Below are 18,114 nucleotides of genomic sequence, written 5' to 3' on the forward strand. Positions count from 1 at the left end.
TAATAATTAAAAAAAAAAAAGAACATTACTATTCCATCTTTCTCTCTGCCGTATCACTCCTAATTGTTTTCATCCTCACCATGACTTCCAACCCCTCTATCCCTTAGTTCTTTCCAAAGTGAGTTACCCTATACCCAGCTACACTCTTCTCCCCCTTCCCTTACTTGACTCCTTTTGTGAACCCATTCAACTCTATCCTAAAAAAAGAATAGTAAGGAGAGACCAACAGATGAGATAATGGTAGATCCACTTAGGAATCCCCCTAAATATCCAGCCAGGTATTCTAACCTCCGGTTAGTGAGAGTGAAACAATTTATTTTCCCATTACAATCCTGCTACACTCCAGTCCTTTGCCCTCTTATCATATGACCAATTTATATCTTGCTAAATCTCAAACCATTTATTACTTCATCCATTGCCTTAGCTTCATATACTGCCAAACAAAGCTGGAGAATATGGTGAAACTGCTGAATGGGTCCATTACAAATTTATGTTACATAATCTCAACTAGGGCTTTCTTGAAACTAGGCAATCATTTTATACTCTCTTAATTGTACTCACCTTAGAGGTCATTCCAAACCTTCTCCTCCTTCCTAAGCCCCCTTCCCCTTTCCTCAGTTGAGAACCTTTTCATACTTTAGGGGTAGAAAAATAGGCTATTTACCAAAGGTTCCACTTATTCCTTCCTCATCTCACATCACTTAGATGCCTTCCTTCACTATCTTCTCTAACCCTATTTCATAGGAGAGGACTAACTCCTCTACAAGCATCACACTCTACCCTGCCTCCTCCTCCTCTCTCACTAATCTTCAGTTTCTCCCTTGTTATTTACAATTGGGTCCATATTTCTTTAATTAAATTTAATTAAAAACAAATAAACAAGCCTGAACTGTCTTCACTAAATATCACCTATACTCTTCCACTATTTCATGGTGATTCTCCTAGAGAAAACCATCTATAATTGGTGATAACCATTTCTCTTACTTTCTTAAATTTCTGTAGTTTGGCTTCTGATTTCATCAACAATCAATTAAAACTGTTCCCTCTACAGTTACCAGTCATCTTTTCTCAGTCTTCATCCTTTTTGTCCTCTATTCAGCCTTCAACAGTGCTGATCACCCTCTTGTCCCTGGTATTCTGTTCTCTCTAGGCTTTTATGACACTGTTCTCTCCTGGTTTTCCTCCTATATATCTGACCATTACAGTGGGCCCCCCCCACCTGTATCCAAGATTTCACTTTCTGCAGTTTCAGTTATCCACCAGCAACCTGAAGTGTTGGAGGTCCATCTTGCAAAGCATCACAAGATAGAAGTCACTTGCAAAAGTTCAATTGTGACAACAGAGGCTTCCCCTACCCCACATCTGTTTCCACTTTCACTTTTGGGGGTTCTGGGGGAGAAGGGTAGAGTGGGAGGCTTCGGAGAGCCTCAGACAAGGGACAGAGCACAGAGAAAGAGCACGTATATATGGGGTCAGCAGGTATTCACTTTCATCCTGGATTCAGCCATCCATTTGGAACATATCCTCAGTATATACCAGGGGTCACCAATGTATGGCTCTTTCTGCTGGAGCCATAAAGTCAGTTTTTTTCAGGCGCTGTTACAGGAGCGCGCACTGTGAGGGCTGTACGGCTCTCGCGAAATTACATTTTAAAAAATGTGACGTTTATGGCTCTCATGGCCAAAAAGGTTGCCGACCCCTGGTATATACAGAGGCCTTACTGTATTTTTCACCCTCCTTTATTGACTCTTCATCTAGGTAACAGGACCGCTGGGGTATTCCTTAAAGATCTGTCCTTGTCTCTTTTGCCCCTCTATATTATCTCTCTGGGTGATTGCATCGGCTCCCATGGGTTAAATTCAATTATCATTTCTGCGCAGATGATTCTTAATCCATTTATTTGGGAACCCAGTGGTTCCCAAACTTTTTTGGCCTACTGCCCCTTTCCAGAAAAAATATTACTTAGCGCCCCCTGTCACATACTATCACCGCCCCCAAATGCACCTGAGGCCATCACTGCTCCCCTGGATCTCTGCAGCACCCACTAGGTGGCGGTGGCGCCCACTTTGGGAATTACTGATCTAGCCCTAATCATTTGCTGACCTCTAGTTTCACATCTCCAAAGGCCTACTGGTTACCTCAACCTGGATGTCCTGTATTTTAAAATCAATATGTTCAAAATTGAACTTAATATCTTTCACCCCCAAACTCTCACCTCTCCTGAACCTCTTTATTCTTTTTGAGGATACCACCATCCAAGCTCACAATCTTCCTATTTTTCTCAACTCCTCCCTCTCTTTCACTCTCTCCCCACTATATTCAGTCATGCCAAGCATATACCCCATCCTCTACTCTGACACTGCCACCAGCCTGGTTCAGGGCCTTAATAAACTCACTCCTAGACTATTACAATTATCTGCTGACTGGCCTCCTCACCTCAAATCTTTCCCTTCTCTAATCCATGTTTCATTCAGCTGACCAAGTAAGCTTCTTAAAGAATAGGTCTGACCATACCACTACTCTACTCAATAAACTCCTGTAACACCTCCATGTTTGAATATTAAATCTTCTGTTCAGCTCTTAAAGGCCTTCATAACCTGGCCTCTTCCTACCTTTCAAGTCTTCTTATACTTTATTCCCCTCAATGTACTATATAATCCACCAATGACAAGAGGTCAGTAGGTCAGTATTTATTAAGAACCTATTAGGCGCCAGGCATAGTACTAAGAAGGTAAGTATACAAAGAAAAACAAAAGATAAGTCTCTGCTCTGGAGTTCCTAATCCATGAATGACAATAAACAAGTATGTACAAACTATACAAAAATGAAAAAGTAAAGTAGAGAAGTTACTAGAATTAAGCGGAATTGAGAAAAGGTTTTCTCTAGAAAGTAGAATTTTAGCTGGTATTTGAAGAAAGCCAGGATTTGGAGATTAAAAGGGAGAACATTCCAGGCATGGGAGGATATGCCAGAAAAAATGTCTGAATCCAAGAGATAGTGCAACTGCATGGTGTTACGATTAAAAATAATAAAGACTGATATTAAATATATAAATTAGTATTTTAATTAAAGCCATGCTGATAGAGATAAATCATTAGACCACATGCCAGTAAGAATTCAAAATTGCCCCTCCTCCATTATTATTACCTCTCCTCTCTTCCCTGCCTGCTAGCCAAAGAGGGAGAGACTACTTTCGATTCTCTCATTTAAACTGTCCTCTGCGTGGTGACGCAGGCATTCCCACGCCCAAAGAACCGGAAACGGAAACCCGTTGGACCACGGGAAATGTAGTTTGATAATTCCTACGTGTCCATAGAAGATATATATATATATATATATACTTTTAGATGGCATTTCCCAAATTCCAATTAACAATGGAAGCCAGTATCACTGGATAGAAGAGTTCATAGGAGGTATGTATGTAAGGTGTAAGAAGCCTGGAAAGGAAAAAAAGAGTTTAGATTGTGAAAAGCTTTGAATACCAAAAAGATTTGTTCTTAGAAATATGTTTGGGAGCCACTGGAGTTTACTGAGTGGGAGAGGGTGGTGATCTGGCTAAACCTATGCTTTAAGAAAATCACTTCGGCAGGTTGGACTTACGTGGAGAAGAGACTTGTGTTAGGCTGACCAAACAACAGACCATAGTTATAATATAGGTAAGAATAGGTATGAAAAGTGGGCCTGCACCAGGGTGGAAAGCTGTATGAAAGAGAGTATATGCAAAAGATGTTGCAAGAGTGAAATCAATAAACAACAAATTAGATTTGAGAGGTAAGAGATAGTAAGAAATCAAAGATGACACCTACATTCTAAGCCTGAGGGACAGGGAGGATAGTGATACCCTTATTACAATTGTTAAGTCCTAGGGCAGAGGAAGGCTTAAGGGGAAAAATAATGAGTTCCAGTTTAGTCATTTCAGTTTAAGATAACTAGAGGGGGGACTGCTAGGTGGCTCAGTGGATTGAGAGCCAGGCCCAGAGATGAGAGATCCTGGGTTCAAATCTGGCCTCAGGCACTGCCTAGCTATGTGACCTCAGGCAAGTCACAACTCCCATGGCTTAGTCCTTACCACACTCTTCTGCCTTGGAATAAATACACAGTATTGATTTTAAGATGGAAGATTAGGGTTTTTTAAAAAATGTTTATAAGACATCTAGTTGAAGATATCTGAAAGGAGATTTGAAACTGGAGATAAGCAAAAAGATTAAAGGTGAGTAAGGGAATTTGAGAATCATCAACATAGAGATGGTAATTAAATCCATGGAAGCCAATGAGATTGTCAAGTGAAGTTGTATAGAATAAGAGGGCCCAGAACAGAGCTGGCTTTACTATTCAATGGCTATCTCCTATGCACGGGATATTCTCCTTCCACACTTTCTTTGTCCCTTGCTTCCTCAAATAAAATCCCACTTTCTCCAAGAATCCTCAATGTTAGTGCCTTCTCTCTAAGATTACCTCCAAATTTACTCAGGGTATATATCTCACTTGTACAAAGCTTTTTTTTTTTCCCCTCCACATTGTCTCCCTACCCCCCAAGGTAAGGAGGAACTGTTTTCTCCTTTCTTTGTATCCCCAGGGCTTACTTAGCACAGTGCCTGGCACATAGTAAGAGCTTAATAAATGCTTATTTACTTCACTACAAGAATATAAATGAAAATATGCCAAAAGGAAGCCAAACTCTAAGTAAATGAAAAAAGCAATAAAGATGCTGGAGAACAGATGATGAAACCTACCTCCCTTCCCATAGCTGAGAGGCAGAGAGCTACTAAGGCAGAATGCTGCATACATTATCAGATGCAGTCACTGTGTCAGCTGTTTTTGTTTCTTTTTCTCTGTTACTAGGAGAGGATTCAATAGGAGGGGAGATGTTTTTCCTCTCCAAAAATGGCTGTTATAATGACAAAACAATAAAATGTATTAAAAATCACGTCAATATACAGCTACTGTGATATTGAGAATATCTTCAGAGTCCTCTGACTGTACTATATAAGGCAGAATGATGGGTGATAATAATGATCAATATAATCATAGATTTAGAGCTTTAAGGAACTTCAGAGCTCCTAACAAGAATTATAGCTAGCATTTATATAGCACCTACTATATACTAGACACTGTGCTTAGTGCTTTACAGATATTATATCATTTGATCCTTACAACAACCCTGTGATTTAAGTGCTATTATTATCCTCATTTTACAAATGAGGAAACTGAAGCAAACAGAGGTTTAGTGGCTTGCCCATAGTCATATGGCTAGTAAGTATCTGAAGTCAGATTCCAACACAGTTCTTCCTAATTTCAAGCCTGGCACTCTATCTACTGCTCCACCTAGATGGTCAAGAATACAGGATCAGGAGGGAGTCAAGCTATTTGGGTTAATGAAGAAAAAGGGGACAGAAAAAGAATGATAGAAATCTCTCAAATTCTAATAGGTCTTATCTAAATATGGTAATCCCTCAAAGCAAGTGTTCTGCAGATAGAACCCTCTAAAAGTCTACTAAATTGAAAATGTTTTTAAATATATATCAAAGCAACCAAACTCAAATGGGTTTTGTAGGTAGCAGTATCACACAGCAGAAAAGAGCCATGAATGAGCAGACCTGAATTCAAGTCTCAACTCCATCTTTTAATAGTGTGACTTTTTTTTTTTAAAATATTAACTCTATGGATTCCTTTTTTTTTTTTTTTAATTTTTTTTATAGGCATGGGGGTCAAGTGACTTGTCCAGGGTCACACAGCTGGGAAGTGTCTGAGGCCAGATTTGAACCCAGGACCTCCCATCTCTAAGCCTGGCTCTTAATCCACTGAGCTACCCAGCTGCCCCCAATAGTTGTGTGATCTTGAACAAGTCACTTTCCCTTAGAGAGTCTCAAATTCCTTATTGTAAAGTAACTAAAAATAAACCAAAAAACAAGGTCCTAGTGCTAAAGTCGCTTTGAATTCTGACATTCTATGACTCTAAGAAAGACCAAACTCATTTACAAATATCTGATAGTTGTAGAATTTGAAAACATTGATACAGATAAAGTGCTCCTGATAGTAATATTTGCTGTCAGGCTAGCATTTGAGAATAGCAGCAAAGGGATCAACCAGTATTAATTAAGTCTCTACAACATGCTAGGTAGGCACTATGCTAGGTGGTAAGGAAACAAAGGCAAAATTAAGACAAAACATTTACATTCTACTGGACCTATTTAATTTGGAAGAAATAGAACCAAGTGAGATAATGGTGGTATTCCTCCGATCCAAAGTTAAACACACACAATCACATGAACTGTCTATATTGCTATTAGTGTAATTTTATAACACTACAGAATATAACAAAACACATTTAGAGAGCAAAAGAACAGAATCACAAAATTTAGCAGGTTAATATATGATTAAAAAGTGGGCTTTGGAAGAATTACCAGTGTAAACTAATAAGCCACTAAAATTTAATGGGAAACAGTTAAATTGTGTATTTGTGGATAAACTCTAGGACATTACTGAGTACCTAAGTGATCTTCGAAAACTGAAGCCCAATTACATTTTTGAGGATATGGTATCAATGTTATAAGTATAACATCATAAGGAAGCTTTAAAAATGCATTACAATTATAACTGACCAAAGCTGATCTCAAAGAAAACGCACCCCATTCTTCCTTCCTTGCAGTACTGGAACTGTGCATATACTATACAGTTAGTCAGTTGATATGTCGATTAGTTTTACTAAACTGCTTTTTTCTTTTCTCTTTCTTTTTTATTCTTTGTTACAAGGGATAGTTTGCTAAGAAAAGATATATTCAGAAATGAAAGTGATAGTCTAAAGATATCAACAAAGGTTAAAACATTTTTTAAACCAGTAAAATGTATTATAAAAATCTGACAATTACTAGAAGAGAAAAACTCTAATTTTTTGTTCATGATACACTATATGCAGTTACAGAAATGAAAATTCTGCTTTTTTAAAATTTATTTTGACTTTCAATATCAGAAACACCAAGGGGGGAAAAATCTACTTTGAAAGGATATAAAAATGGAGTTTTCAAAAGAAGATATGCAAACTTTCAACAACTATTTAAAAAATGAAGCTCCAATAACATTAAAAAATACAAATTAAAATAGCACTGGGATTTCATCTCATATTCATCAGATTAGTAAAGAAGACAAAAGATGAAAACAAATGTTAGAGGAGGTGTTTATGGAGCTGAGTTGGTTTGTTTCTGAAAGTGAACATATTCCAGTTTACTTTAAGCAGGTAAAAGTAGTCAGAAAGACCCCACATATACATAAATATTAATGGTCTTTTTCCGTGACTGCAAGGCACTGGAAATTGAGTGGAACTGGGAAATGGATGAGCCAGTTATGGTATATAAGTGTAATGGAAGAAGAAATGACAAACAAAAGGTATTCAGAGAAACTTGTGAAGACTTGTATGAACTGATGTACAGAAAAGTTAGCAAAACTAGAAGAACGATTTGCATAATGATCACAACAATATAAAGGAAAATGATACAAAAAGAAGTCAGAATTCTGGGGGATGCCGTAGCCAATATTAGAAGATGGACCACAGATTCAGAATGAGGTACATTGTGAGACAGCCAATTTAGTCATTTTTTTTTGCTAGTTATATTTATTTGTTATTAGTAAAGATTACTATTGAGTATGGAATGGTGGTTTTTTAATAGCACCAGTAAAACCTTTTTTATAAAAACTCAACCTAGTTCTGCTCTAGATTCACGTTCTCGGTATGTTTTGGAGGGCTGATGGAAGACATGAGACTTAAAATTTTATTTCCATCATTAGGTAAATTTTTTCTTTAAGAAATGGATCTCAAAAAAGTAAAAGGCAAGAACTATAAACCAAAGGCACAAACTTTTCTAGTGTAAAATGGATAAATATGTTTATCAGAAATTTTAATGAATATCTATCTCCTATCACAAATTCAGTTATGCTTTAAGTTCACTGCATAATCAACTTGTTATTTATTAAAAGCAGGAATCCAAAACTTTATTAAAGAGTAGCTTTAAGAGTTCATAGCAGGGGGCAGCTGGGTAGCTCAGTGGAGTGAGAGTCAGGCCTAGAGACAGGAGGTCCTAGGTTCAAACCCGGCCTCAGCCACTTCCCAGCTGTGTGACCCTGGGCAAGTCACTTGACCCCCATTGCCCACCCTTACCAATCTTCCACCAATGAGACAATACACCGAAGTACAAGGGTTTAAAAAAAAAAAAGAGTTCATAGCAGGAATATCATAAAATTTAGTGCTGGAAAAGCTCATACCTATCACCAATCATCTCATTGGTTAGGAATCTGAGAACCATAGGGATTAAATGATTTGCCCAAGATCACACAGGTATTAAGTATCAGAGCCAGGAACTGAACCCAGGTGATAATACCTTTGGAAAAATATAATGCAGTCATCTTTCTCACCTTGTAAACATTATTTTTTAAGATGAAATCGATTCAAATGAGCTTTTGTAACTATGTTAGAAAAAATGAAGAAAAAAGTTTCCCAATTTAAAAATATTCAGATTTTATTTTTTTTTTCTTTTTTAACCTCCTAACTTAAATTGTCTAGTGTAGAATGTTCTAAATGATGAGCTATATACATCCTGCCACCAAGTCAGAATAGTAAATCTTACCTCGTTGGTCAGAAGCCCAAGGGTTCTACTAAAAAAAAAAAAATCAATACATGGTACTGATTTTTGGAATAAAGGCAAGATTCTTTACAACATTTTGGACCTTCAAAGAACTTGGCATTCATCTATTAATTATCTGACTTGAACTTTCAACCTAGTATCACCCTCATCTTCTCTGAGAGGAGACGCTCAAACATATATACTGAGACAGGTAAAAATGTCCTGGCAGTTTAGCCCAGTCATACTGGAATAACAAGTAAAACCAATGGAGTGAAATCCTATCATAGGACAAAACAGTTATATTACTTCTAAAATGTTGGAACTGGCTAATGTACATGAAGAGGAAATAAATCCTGCAACACTTCCTAAATCTATCATTTCCTATAAAGTACCTTTCTAATGAATTTATTTAGTACACTATATAGTATAACTATCTGAGTCTACTAAACTGAAAGCTCCTTGAGGACTACAATCTCACTGGTATATAAATTTTGAATCTTCTCCAGGCATAGTATTCTGCAAACAATAAGCACTCTATGTTTATTTTTATTCAAATCTTTGATTTCATCAATTTAGAGAATTCCAGATGTTGGAAATTCCTCCATTAAAGCATAAAAGCAACAGTTTTGTAATATACAGAGCCTTTAAGAGTAGCCTGACACACTGAGAGGTTAAATTATTTTATCCATGTTCACAGAACTAGTATATGTCTGAAGCAAGACATGAAGCCAGACATTCTTGACTCAAGGGCTAGCTAGCCCTTCTATTCACACTAAGCCACAATGATTCTTAATTGTTTGTTATTTTTTTAAAGGGGGGAAGAGGAGGTTGAATCTAACTGTAAAATATTAAATTTAAAACAAAATTACTTAGGAGTATTTAGTTTATCAAAATTATGTTTAAGAAGAAAAGATAACACTAGAAAACCTAGATTTATTAAGAATAGATATAAATATTAACTTATCACTTTGGTATTTTCAAATACCACTGGGTAGTATATAAAACAGCTCCCAAAAAGACATATTGGCTAAGCAAATAAAGATATTAGACACACTAACTTTCTGTGGCTAAGTGATTTTGGCCATCACATCGATCAATCAATAAGTATTTAAATGCCTATTTATTTATATGTATGTGTATGTTTCCCGAGATACTGTTAATTTATTTTCGAACCAATACCTTTCTATGAAACGGTAGATAGCAAAGTCTCAGTGCACTGTTAGCCTATATTCTTTAGGATCAGTCATCTTTAATAACTCATGGTATTTCCCTGATTCAAAAGCTATTTATTAATCACTTATTATATACAAACAAAATACTATGTAGAAGCTGGGAATAAAGCAAAAGACTTAATCTCTGGCCTTGTGGAGTTTAAAATCTAAGGGGCTATCACATGTTTCTCAAGCACAGTATATATATACCTTCAAAGAATTGCTCTTATTCACAGTAGATAATTTAAACATTTGCTTGCCAGGTGATTTTCTTGCCCATGTGAACAAATCTAGAGGCAACATGGCACAGGGGGATACAATACAGGCCTTTGGGTCAGCAATGCCAGTATTTAAATAACACTTGGCACTTAAGTGTCAACCAAGTTGAGCCTCAAGAAACTTTAACTCTTACTAAGTTAAAGATAATTTGCATTTTATCAATGTAGGAACAACTCTACCCAGAAATCACAAAAACTTGATCTATTGTACTAATCCACAGGATAATTAGCCACAAAAGTTTCTGTGGTGTCAAATTATGGATAACAATGTCCTTAAAGAACACAAGCCTTGGAGTCATAAGCCAGAGCTGAATTCTACAATATGTTACCTAAGTGACCAAAGGCAAACCACTTCACTGGACCTCAAGTTTCCTCATCCATAAAAAATAAGCCAGGATAGAAGTTAGGAGAGTGTAACATAAGGTCTAAGACTTTTTGTAAAAAATATATTTTTATAATTGTATTTCAATATAATTGATTTCCTTTGTAATCCTACATATTTTAAGCATTTCAGTATTTTGTTCTAAGATAGCCAAAGGAGTCCATGACAAGAAAGGGCAAGATTCTCTGCCCTAAGAATTCTTTTGGCTCTACATTTCTATGAAAAAATACAGAAACTCTAGATTAAAGTAAAATTTAGCAGACTAGCAACTGCTAAATAAATCCATAAATTAAATTCAACCCACAATCTTAGTACCTATGTATTCCTTACAAAGGATCAAAGGATTACAAACTGAAAGGAACTCAAGTGGTTTTCCAATCCAACCCCTCATTTTATGGCTGATGAAACCAGAGAGAGAAAATGACTGGCTCAACATCCCTTGATCAGTAAGTGTCAGGGCCGCTTTTTAAATTCAAATCTCTTCACTTCAAATACAGGGTTCTATGATATTTAAAGATAGCAATATTGTCCATTTCCTAAATACACTGAACAAGAGACGGATAACTAGCGGTTCACAAAGACATGTGCAAGAGCTTCTGAATATCTCAATTGAAAGTAAGCTAAAAAATCATTTACTCCAAGCAATACTGCATCCTGAATCCCTTCTGTAACACTCTGAAGTGATTAATAAAAGGGAGTTCGCTACTGTACCAGGTTGCCATTTTTATAGAATTGGAACTGTTGGAGAATTTTTGCCTATGAAGAACAGAATAGAACACTATCTCTTCAACTTCAAATGGATTCAGTTAGCTTAATAAATGAAGCACCTACTATGTGTCAGGCACTAGAAAGAAAACAGTCCCTGCCCTCAAGACTCTTTACTTCCTCTCAAAGGGAAAGAACATGCACATTCAATAGATACATACTGACAAGTAGATACAAAAATGGGTACAAAATAAAGAAATACAAAAGAATTCTGGGGACAGAAGGAACCATAAACTTAAGGAATCGGGAAAGACTTCTTATAAGAAGTGGCATTCTGAGCCTTGAAGGGAACTAGGGGTGGTTTCAAGAGGCAGATGTGAAGAGAACATTCAGGATATGGAGGAGAGTGTTTAAAGTCCTTGAGAAGGGAGATGGAAAATTAGACAGTTTGACTGGACAGAGGGTGATGAAGTAATATATAATCAGCAGGTTAGAGCTAGTTTGTGAATGGCTTTGAATGTTGAACAGAGCAGTTTGTATTTTATCTCCCAGGCAATAAGTAGCCAAATAAACTTCATAAGTAGTGGAGTAGCATTGTCGTACTTTAAGAACATCAAGTTGGCAGCTAAGGGTTTGAATGTAGGGATACAAATTAGGAAGCCATTGCAACAGTCCACATAAGAAGTGATGAGGGACTAAATTAAGATGGTTCTGGCATAAAAGGAAAGAAAAAAATAGCTATGATATATGTTGTGGAGATAGAACAGACAAGATGGGGCAAATGATTAGGATATGAGGAGAGAAGTAGGAGGGAAGGTAAAGAGTCAGTAAGCATGTTCAGTTTAAGATACCTGTAGGTGATCCAAGTGGACATGTTCAGCTGAGAGTAAGAGATGTGAGGTTGCAGCTCTGGAAAGAGATGAAGGTTGCATAGAGATTTGGGAATCATCTGCATGATAGCTGAATTAATGGTGGTAAAATGAAATGGAGCTGGGAGGTCAGAGATGGGTTAAGATATATCCATACACATAAAGCCCCCATCATTCCTAGTTATGCCATCTTAGGCCAAAGAAAACAAAGCTAATCCCTCCTTGAAAACAACTCTTGGGGGCAGCTGGGTAGCTCAGTGGATTGAGAGTCAGGCCTAGAGATAGGAGGTCCTAAGTTCAAATATGGCCTCAGACACTCCCCAGCTGTGCGACCCAGGGCAAGTCACTTGACCCCCATTGCCTATCCTTACCACTCTTCTGCCTTGGAGCCAATACACAATATTGACTCCAAGAGGGATGGTAAGGGTTTAAAAAAAAAAAAACTCTTAAAATATTTGAAGATAGCTACAAAGCTTCCCCATGTCATGTCTTCTCTTCTCTAGGATAGGATGGGGGGGGATAAAATAAAATCCTCAACTGTAATATTTGTTATGAGGAAAAGGTAATATAAAATATGGGTGGCTCACCAAAAGCCTACTAGCAATCATGAGGTTTTCTAATTGGCTAAGATTTAAGCTGGGTTTGCAGATGGGCAAATGAACTTGATCCCAAGCAAAGCAAATCCCAAATTAGCAGGTGATAGTCTGTGTTGAGAGTTGCCAATTTCATTTTTGTAGTATTGAAGCCAAGCTAGAGCCCAGGAACTACAGATAAACAGAATAATCTGGACGTTTCAGTAAGAACCAGATTAAGCATTTACACAAATTTGATATTACCTGCAATCCAGGTCTTGTTATTTCTGTATACAACTTTACTTCTTTGTGAATAAACTAAAAAATTTACTTAGGGCCTGGAGTTCGTGAGATCAGGGTTAGAGTGGGGGGAGGGGGAATAGATCCTGGACCAGGGCAACAAGAAACATATGTAGCCTGAGCAGAACATTGAATTGTAATTCAAGGATCAGTTTCATCAGTCTATAGCCAGAGAAACAACAAAAAAAAAGGTCAGAGTTCTGCCTGGAGCTAAGGAGTAGAAATCAGTAAAGTTTACAAGTTAGCAAAGAATGCCTTGGGGTTGAATAAAAAGGTCTCCAGAACCAGGAGCTGAAAGGCAATGCTGATCCTTGAAACACCTCAGTCAGCAAGGCCTAAACCCCAGTGATGGATCTTTTATAGTTTAAAATTACCAACAGGGGGCAGCTGGGTAGCTCAGTGGATTAAGAGCCAAGCCTAGAGACAGAAGGTCCTAGATTCAAATCTGACCTCAGACACTTCCCAGGTGTGTGACCCTGGGCAAGTCACTTGACCCCCAATGACTACCCTTACCACTCTTCTGCCTTGGAGCCAATACACAAATAAAATTACCAACAGCCTAAGTACTTACACATAAAGAATAGTCAAATCAGTTTTCATAAACTTGAAAAGCAGCTTCAAGATCAAGAATATTACAACCTTGAATTTATACTGACATTCTTTTTGAGGCAAAGAATTTTTATAGACACCCCATTAATACTCAATGACATTCTTATGAAGTTGATAAAAGGCTAGCATCATTAGCCCTATTTTACAGACGAGACACTAAAGGTAAAAAGAAATTAAATGATTTCTCCAACATCACACAGTGAAGCAAAAAAAAGATCTGGAACTAGATCCCAGCTCTCCTGAGAAATCTATGAATACATATGAAACAACCATATTCAAAAGTCCAAAAAGAAGGGGGCAGCTGGGTAGCTCAGTGGATTGAGAGCCAGGCCTAGAGATGGGAGGTCCTAGGTTCAAATCCGGCCTCAGACACTTCCCAGCTGTGTGACCCTGGGCAAGTCACTTGACCCCCATTGCCTACCCTTACCACTCTTCCACCTATAAGTCAATACACAGAAGTTAAGGGTTTAAAATAAAAAATTAAAAAAAAAAAAAAAAGTCCAAAAAGAAACAAAAAACTAGATACAACTGCAGGTTTACAAAATATATACTTGAAGAACTTAAAGAGATTTTTTCATCAAGGAAAAATACCTTATATTCATTTAATATTTTCTAGTCACAAGAGCTTAAACAGTTGTTATATATAGAGAAGCAGTATGGGACAGTGTAAAGATGACAATTAAAAGAAATGGGTTCAGACCCTAGCACTGCCACTTGATACCTTTGTGATCATGTGACTTGTAAAAGTAAAGCAAATTTCTTTATTTATCTGAATTTCAGTTTCCTAATCTAGAAAATGAGACTAGGTCAGATGACCTTTAAGGTCTAAATTTAAGACATGACAGTCCCTATACATGAAGCTGGCACTGGGGGTATTCTATGAATTATAAAATAATAGAAGTTATTTATTTTTAAATATCCAATAGATGTAGTGTGGTACTAATATCATTAGTTGAGACACAAAGATTTGGGTCCAGTTCTGCAAGTAATTAGATGTGTAAAGTTAGATAACTAATCAACCAACAAGCATTAATTGCCTACTATGTGCCAGACAATCAAGATATAAAGAAGAAAAAAAAAAGAGACTGCCTTCAAGAAAATTGCATTCTATCAAGGTCTAGTCTGAATTTCACTTCCCTTAGCCTGTTTTTTCTTCTGTAAAATGGGATAGTAGAATTAATTTGAATGTACCTTTTAGCTCCAAAATATACTAGCTGTGTTATTAATATCCTTGTGATACATGGGAACACTCACATTTTATAGTCAGAAAAGTTTACCTAAGACATTAACCAGTCAATATCTAGTTCCCTTTCCCTTACTGTAATACTAACTGCTTTTATGAATACCAAAAAAAAAAAAAAAAACACAACTCTGCTTCACCTGCAAACGAAAGAGGATATTTCCTCCAGTGTTTTCTCTTTCCCTATTCTTTCCCCCAAAATGAATATTTCAGAGACTATGAAACTTCCATTGTGTCCACAGCTGATCTGTAGCTTAAAAGCATCTGTTCCTATAGATGAATATATGTATAGATATATGTATACATGTGTATATGTGTGTATACATATGCCCATACATATACCTGTATATACTACTGTTACACTAGGGACCAGGACTAATATTTTTTAAAAAACTTTAAAAAAAGATTATGCAACAATATTGCAAATTAAAAGAGAAAATGTAACACAAGAATAAGTTATCCAAGTTCCACATGCAAATCATAAATATCTACCTGAAAAGTTTAACAATTAGCCAAGAAATACCATATGAGGATATCATGACATTTTGATTAAAGAAAAATTTCATGGTTCCAGATAACATGAAAATGTAAATGTATAACCATAATCCATTTTAGTAGATTATTTAATCATCTGTCTAGTAAAAGAAACTTAATCTTTCCATAAAAGCTTCCTAGTAATTTAAATATCTTGCATACTTCACACCATGCCTACATATACAACTCCTAGTAATATGCATTTATTTCAGCAAAAGCCAACTATATTGTTATGTATGCTTCTGACTTTAGATAAGAAAAAAAAAGTAATCTCTCTGAATAACAAAAAAAGTATGATGCCAGCTAAGTTGAAAGACTATGTGGCATTTAGTGGAAAGAGTAGTGAATTTGGAATCAGAGGACCTAGATTTAAATTCCAACACTCTACTGGCTACCTGATGGATAAGCTTGGGACAAGGCAATTAATTAACTTCTCTAAGCCTGTTTCCTCATCTCTAAAATGAAAAGAGCTGAGAGTCAGGTTAGTACAGTGGGAAGAGCACTGGCTTTGGAGTCACAGAAGCTGGGTTCAAACTCAACAAGTCATTACTTTTGCCAGCTTGTTTTCTCATGTGTCAAATGAGGAAGGATTGGACTAGATGGCCTTCAAGGTCTCTTCCACCTCTAAATCTGAGAGATCCTCTGATCACTAAGGTTCCTTGCCAATTTTAAATACTACACTACAATAACTCAAAAATAAACTGAAACAATGAATTCAACTAATTATGTTTAACTAAACCTAATAATTCAATTCTAACTAATGAAAATCTGTGAACCTTAATCATTCAAATAAGATATACTGAAAAAAATTGGGGGTGATGGAATACTGTTAACAGATTTAAGAAAGTTTAAAATAAAACATTCTCCAAAAGTTTTATGATTAACAAGGGGGAGGGGGCTCGTGGAATGGCCATTTCAATCAAATGGAAAGAATAAAGTTAGGAGGAGTAGAGTTTTAAAAGAAAAGGGGATCAGAATGCAAATGAAAGCATACGATTTTTCAATTGTTTATCTGGGTCTATATTTTGGGGTTTTGATTTTAGAAGATCACTCATAAAAATGAACGATATGGAAATGTTTTGCATGACAATATATGTATAACCCCGGTCGAATGGCCTACCAGCACCCAGAGGGGGAAGAGGGAGATAAGTTTGATCATATAACTTAGGAAAACTTGGGTGGAAATTTGTTATCACATGTAATTGGTTGAGGAAAAAAAAAGGCATGTGATTGTAATGAGAAAATCTGGAACCATTTACTTGTCATTATATATAAATATATATAATTTAAATCAACACATACATACAACCAAAAACGATGATCACAAAACAGTGCCTAATCCTGTTCCATTTCTCTTCTGCCAATATACAATTAAATAAAAACTAGTTGTGAGGGAAACGTGCCCAAAATATTGCAAATAGGAACCAGTAGCCGCTGCTTAAAACTCTCCAGATTTTGCAATAAGAATGGGCCTCTTTAATTTATCCTGTACAGCACTTCAAAACACATCAATACCCACCACTACCATCCCCCACGGGAGAAAAAATAAAACCGACAAAATACAGACTATCACATTCCTTTTCGTATTGTCCTCCAAATATCGGACAAATAAATTTTGCTACTTTAATATTCCCTACCTGGGCCACTTCTAACTACTTTTGTTCATGGATAAGACATTCCATACGCTCAGATACAGATTCTTTCACAAGACTTTCAAATGTCCTATAATGTTGTTTTCACTAGGTAGTGACAAATCTGAATCTTTTAAGTTTTTTTAAAAAAACTTGCTGCTTGTCCTCTACCTCTCACCCTCCACCTGTACACACCAAAATTAAAAATGGCACGCTGGACTGAAATGGACTTCCTCAGGAGTGTAGCAGTCAAGAAACAAAAGTAACAAGTTAGTCTATAATATCCCTCCTCTTCCTCCGGACTACAAGAAAATAAAACGCCCAACACAGGTGCTCCTAGACCCTGTCCTCAGCAACCCTCACTTACCCAGGACTACTTACTTACACACTGCCCAAAGTCCTCCTTTGAGTTTGGGAAGATGGCAAAGATGGCCCACAAACTTTCTCTTTTCTTTGGGACAGGACCAAATTCCCAAAGAGATGAAAAACTTCAAATCCTCATTTCCCCCAGGGAGAAACCAAAGACCTCTCTTCACAGTACTTATTCCCTCCACTTGGGGCGGGGGTTAAGGGAGGGTGCAATATCCCACCCCATACCAAACAAACAAAACAGACCCAGGCTTAGACTCCCCGCACCCCACCCCCACGCCCGCCAACCAATTCCCAACCCTGGGCAAAGACATCTTTCTAACCTTGCTCCCTCCTTCCCCAAGGAAGGTCTTGATATTTACCCCCCCCAAATAAAACAGACCATCTACAAACCTCTCTTTCTGTCCCTTCTTTATCCCTAGGGGCAAAAGCATCCCTTGCCCAATCCTTCCTCGTCCCACCTCTTACGAGTGTCTACCTCTTCCCACCTCCAACGAAACAGACCCCTACTCACCTCCACTTCTGACCCACTTCCAGGAAGCCCTAGTTGGAGGCAAGCCCCCCCTCCATCCTTGCTGTTTCCTCCTCTGGTGGGGGAGGGGTCTCTTCCCCCTCCCCCCCAAACAAACAAAACAGAACCTCGCCAAGCCCAGGCCCCCCTTCCGCAGGGGCCTCCTTCTCCCCCTCCCCCCACTGGTCCCCAACGCCCACGTCGGCCCTGACCTCCGGCGCCCGTCCCGGCCCCGGCCCCGGCGGCCCGGGGACACTCACATCGGCTCCAGTAACTTGGCCAGCCACG

General features: G+C 37.5%; 1 protein-coding gene across 1 annotated transcript in view; it reads right to left on the reverse strand.

The window, feature by feature from the left end:
- Positions 1-18,114, reverse strand: part of RBM27 (RNA binding motif protein 27) — a 74,854-nt gene that overhangs the window by 51,239 nt on the left and 5,501 nt on the right. The window contains exon 3 of the mRNA XM_044659867.1: positions 18,087-18,111. Within this exon, the coding sequence (XP_044515802.1) occupies positions 18,087-18,111 (25 nt within the window). The remainder of the gene's footprint in view (positions 1-18,086; positions 18,112-18,114) is intronic.

This window comes from Gracilinanus agilis, chromosome 2 (genome assembly GCF_016433145.1).
Source record: "Gracilinanus agilis isolate LMUSP501 chromosome 2, AgileGrace, whole genome shotgun sequence".
NCBI lineage: Eukaryota > Metazoa > Chordata > Mammalia > Didelphimorphia > Didelphidae > Gracilinanus > Gracilinanus agilis.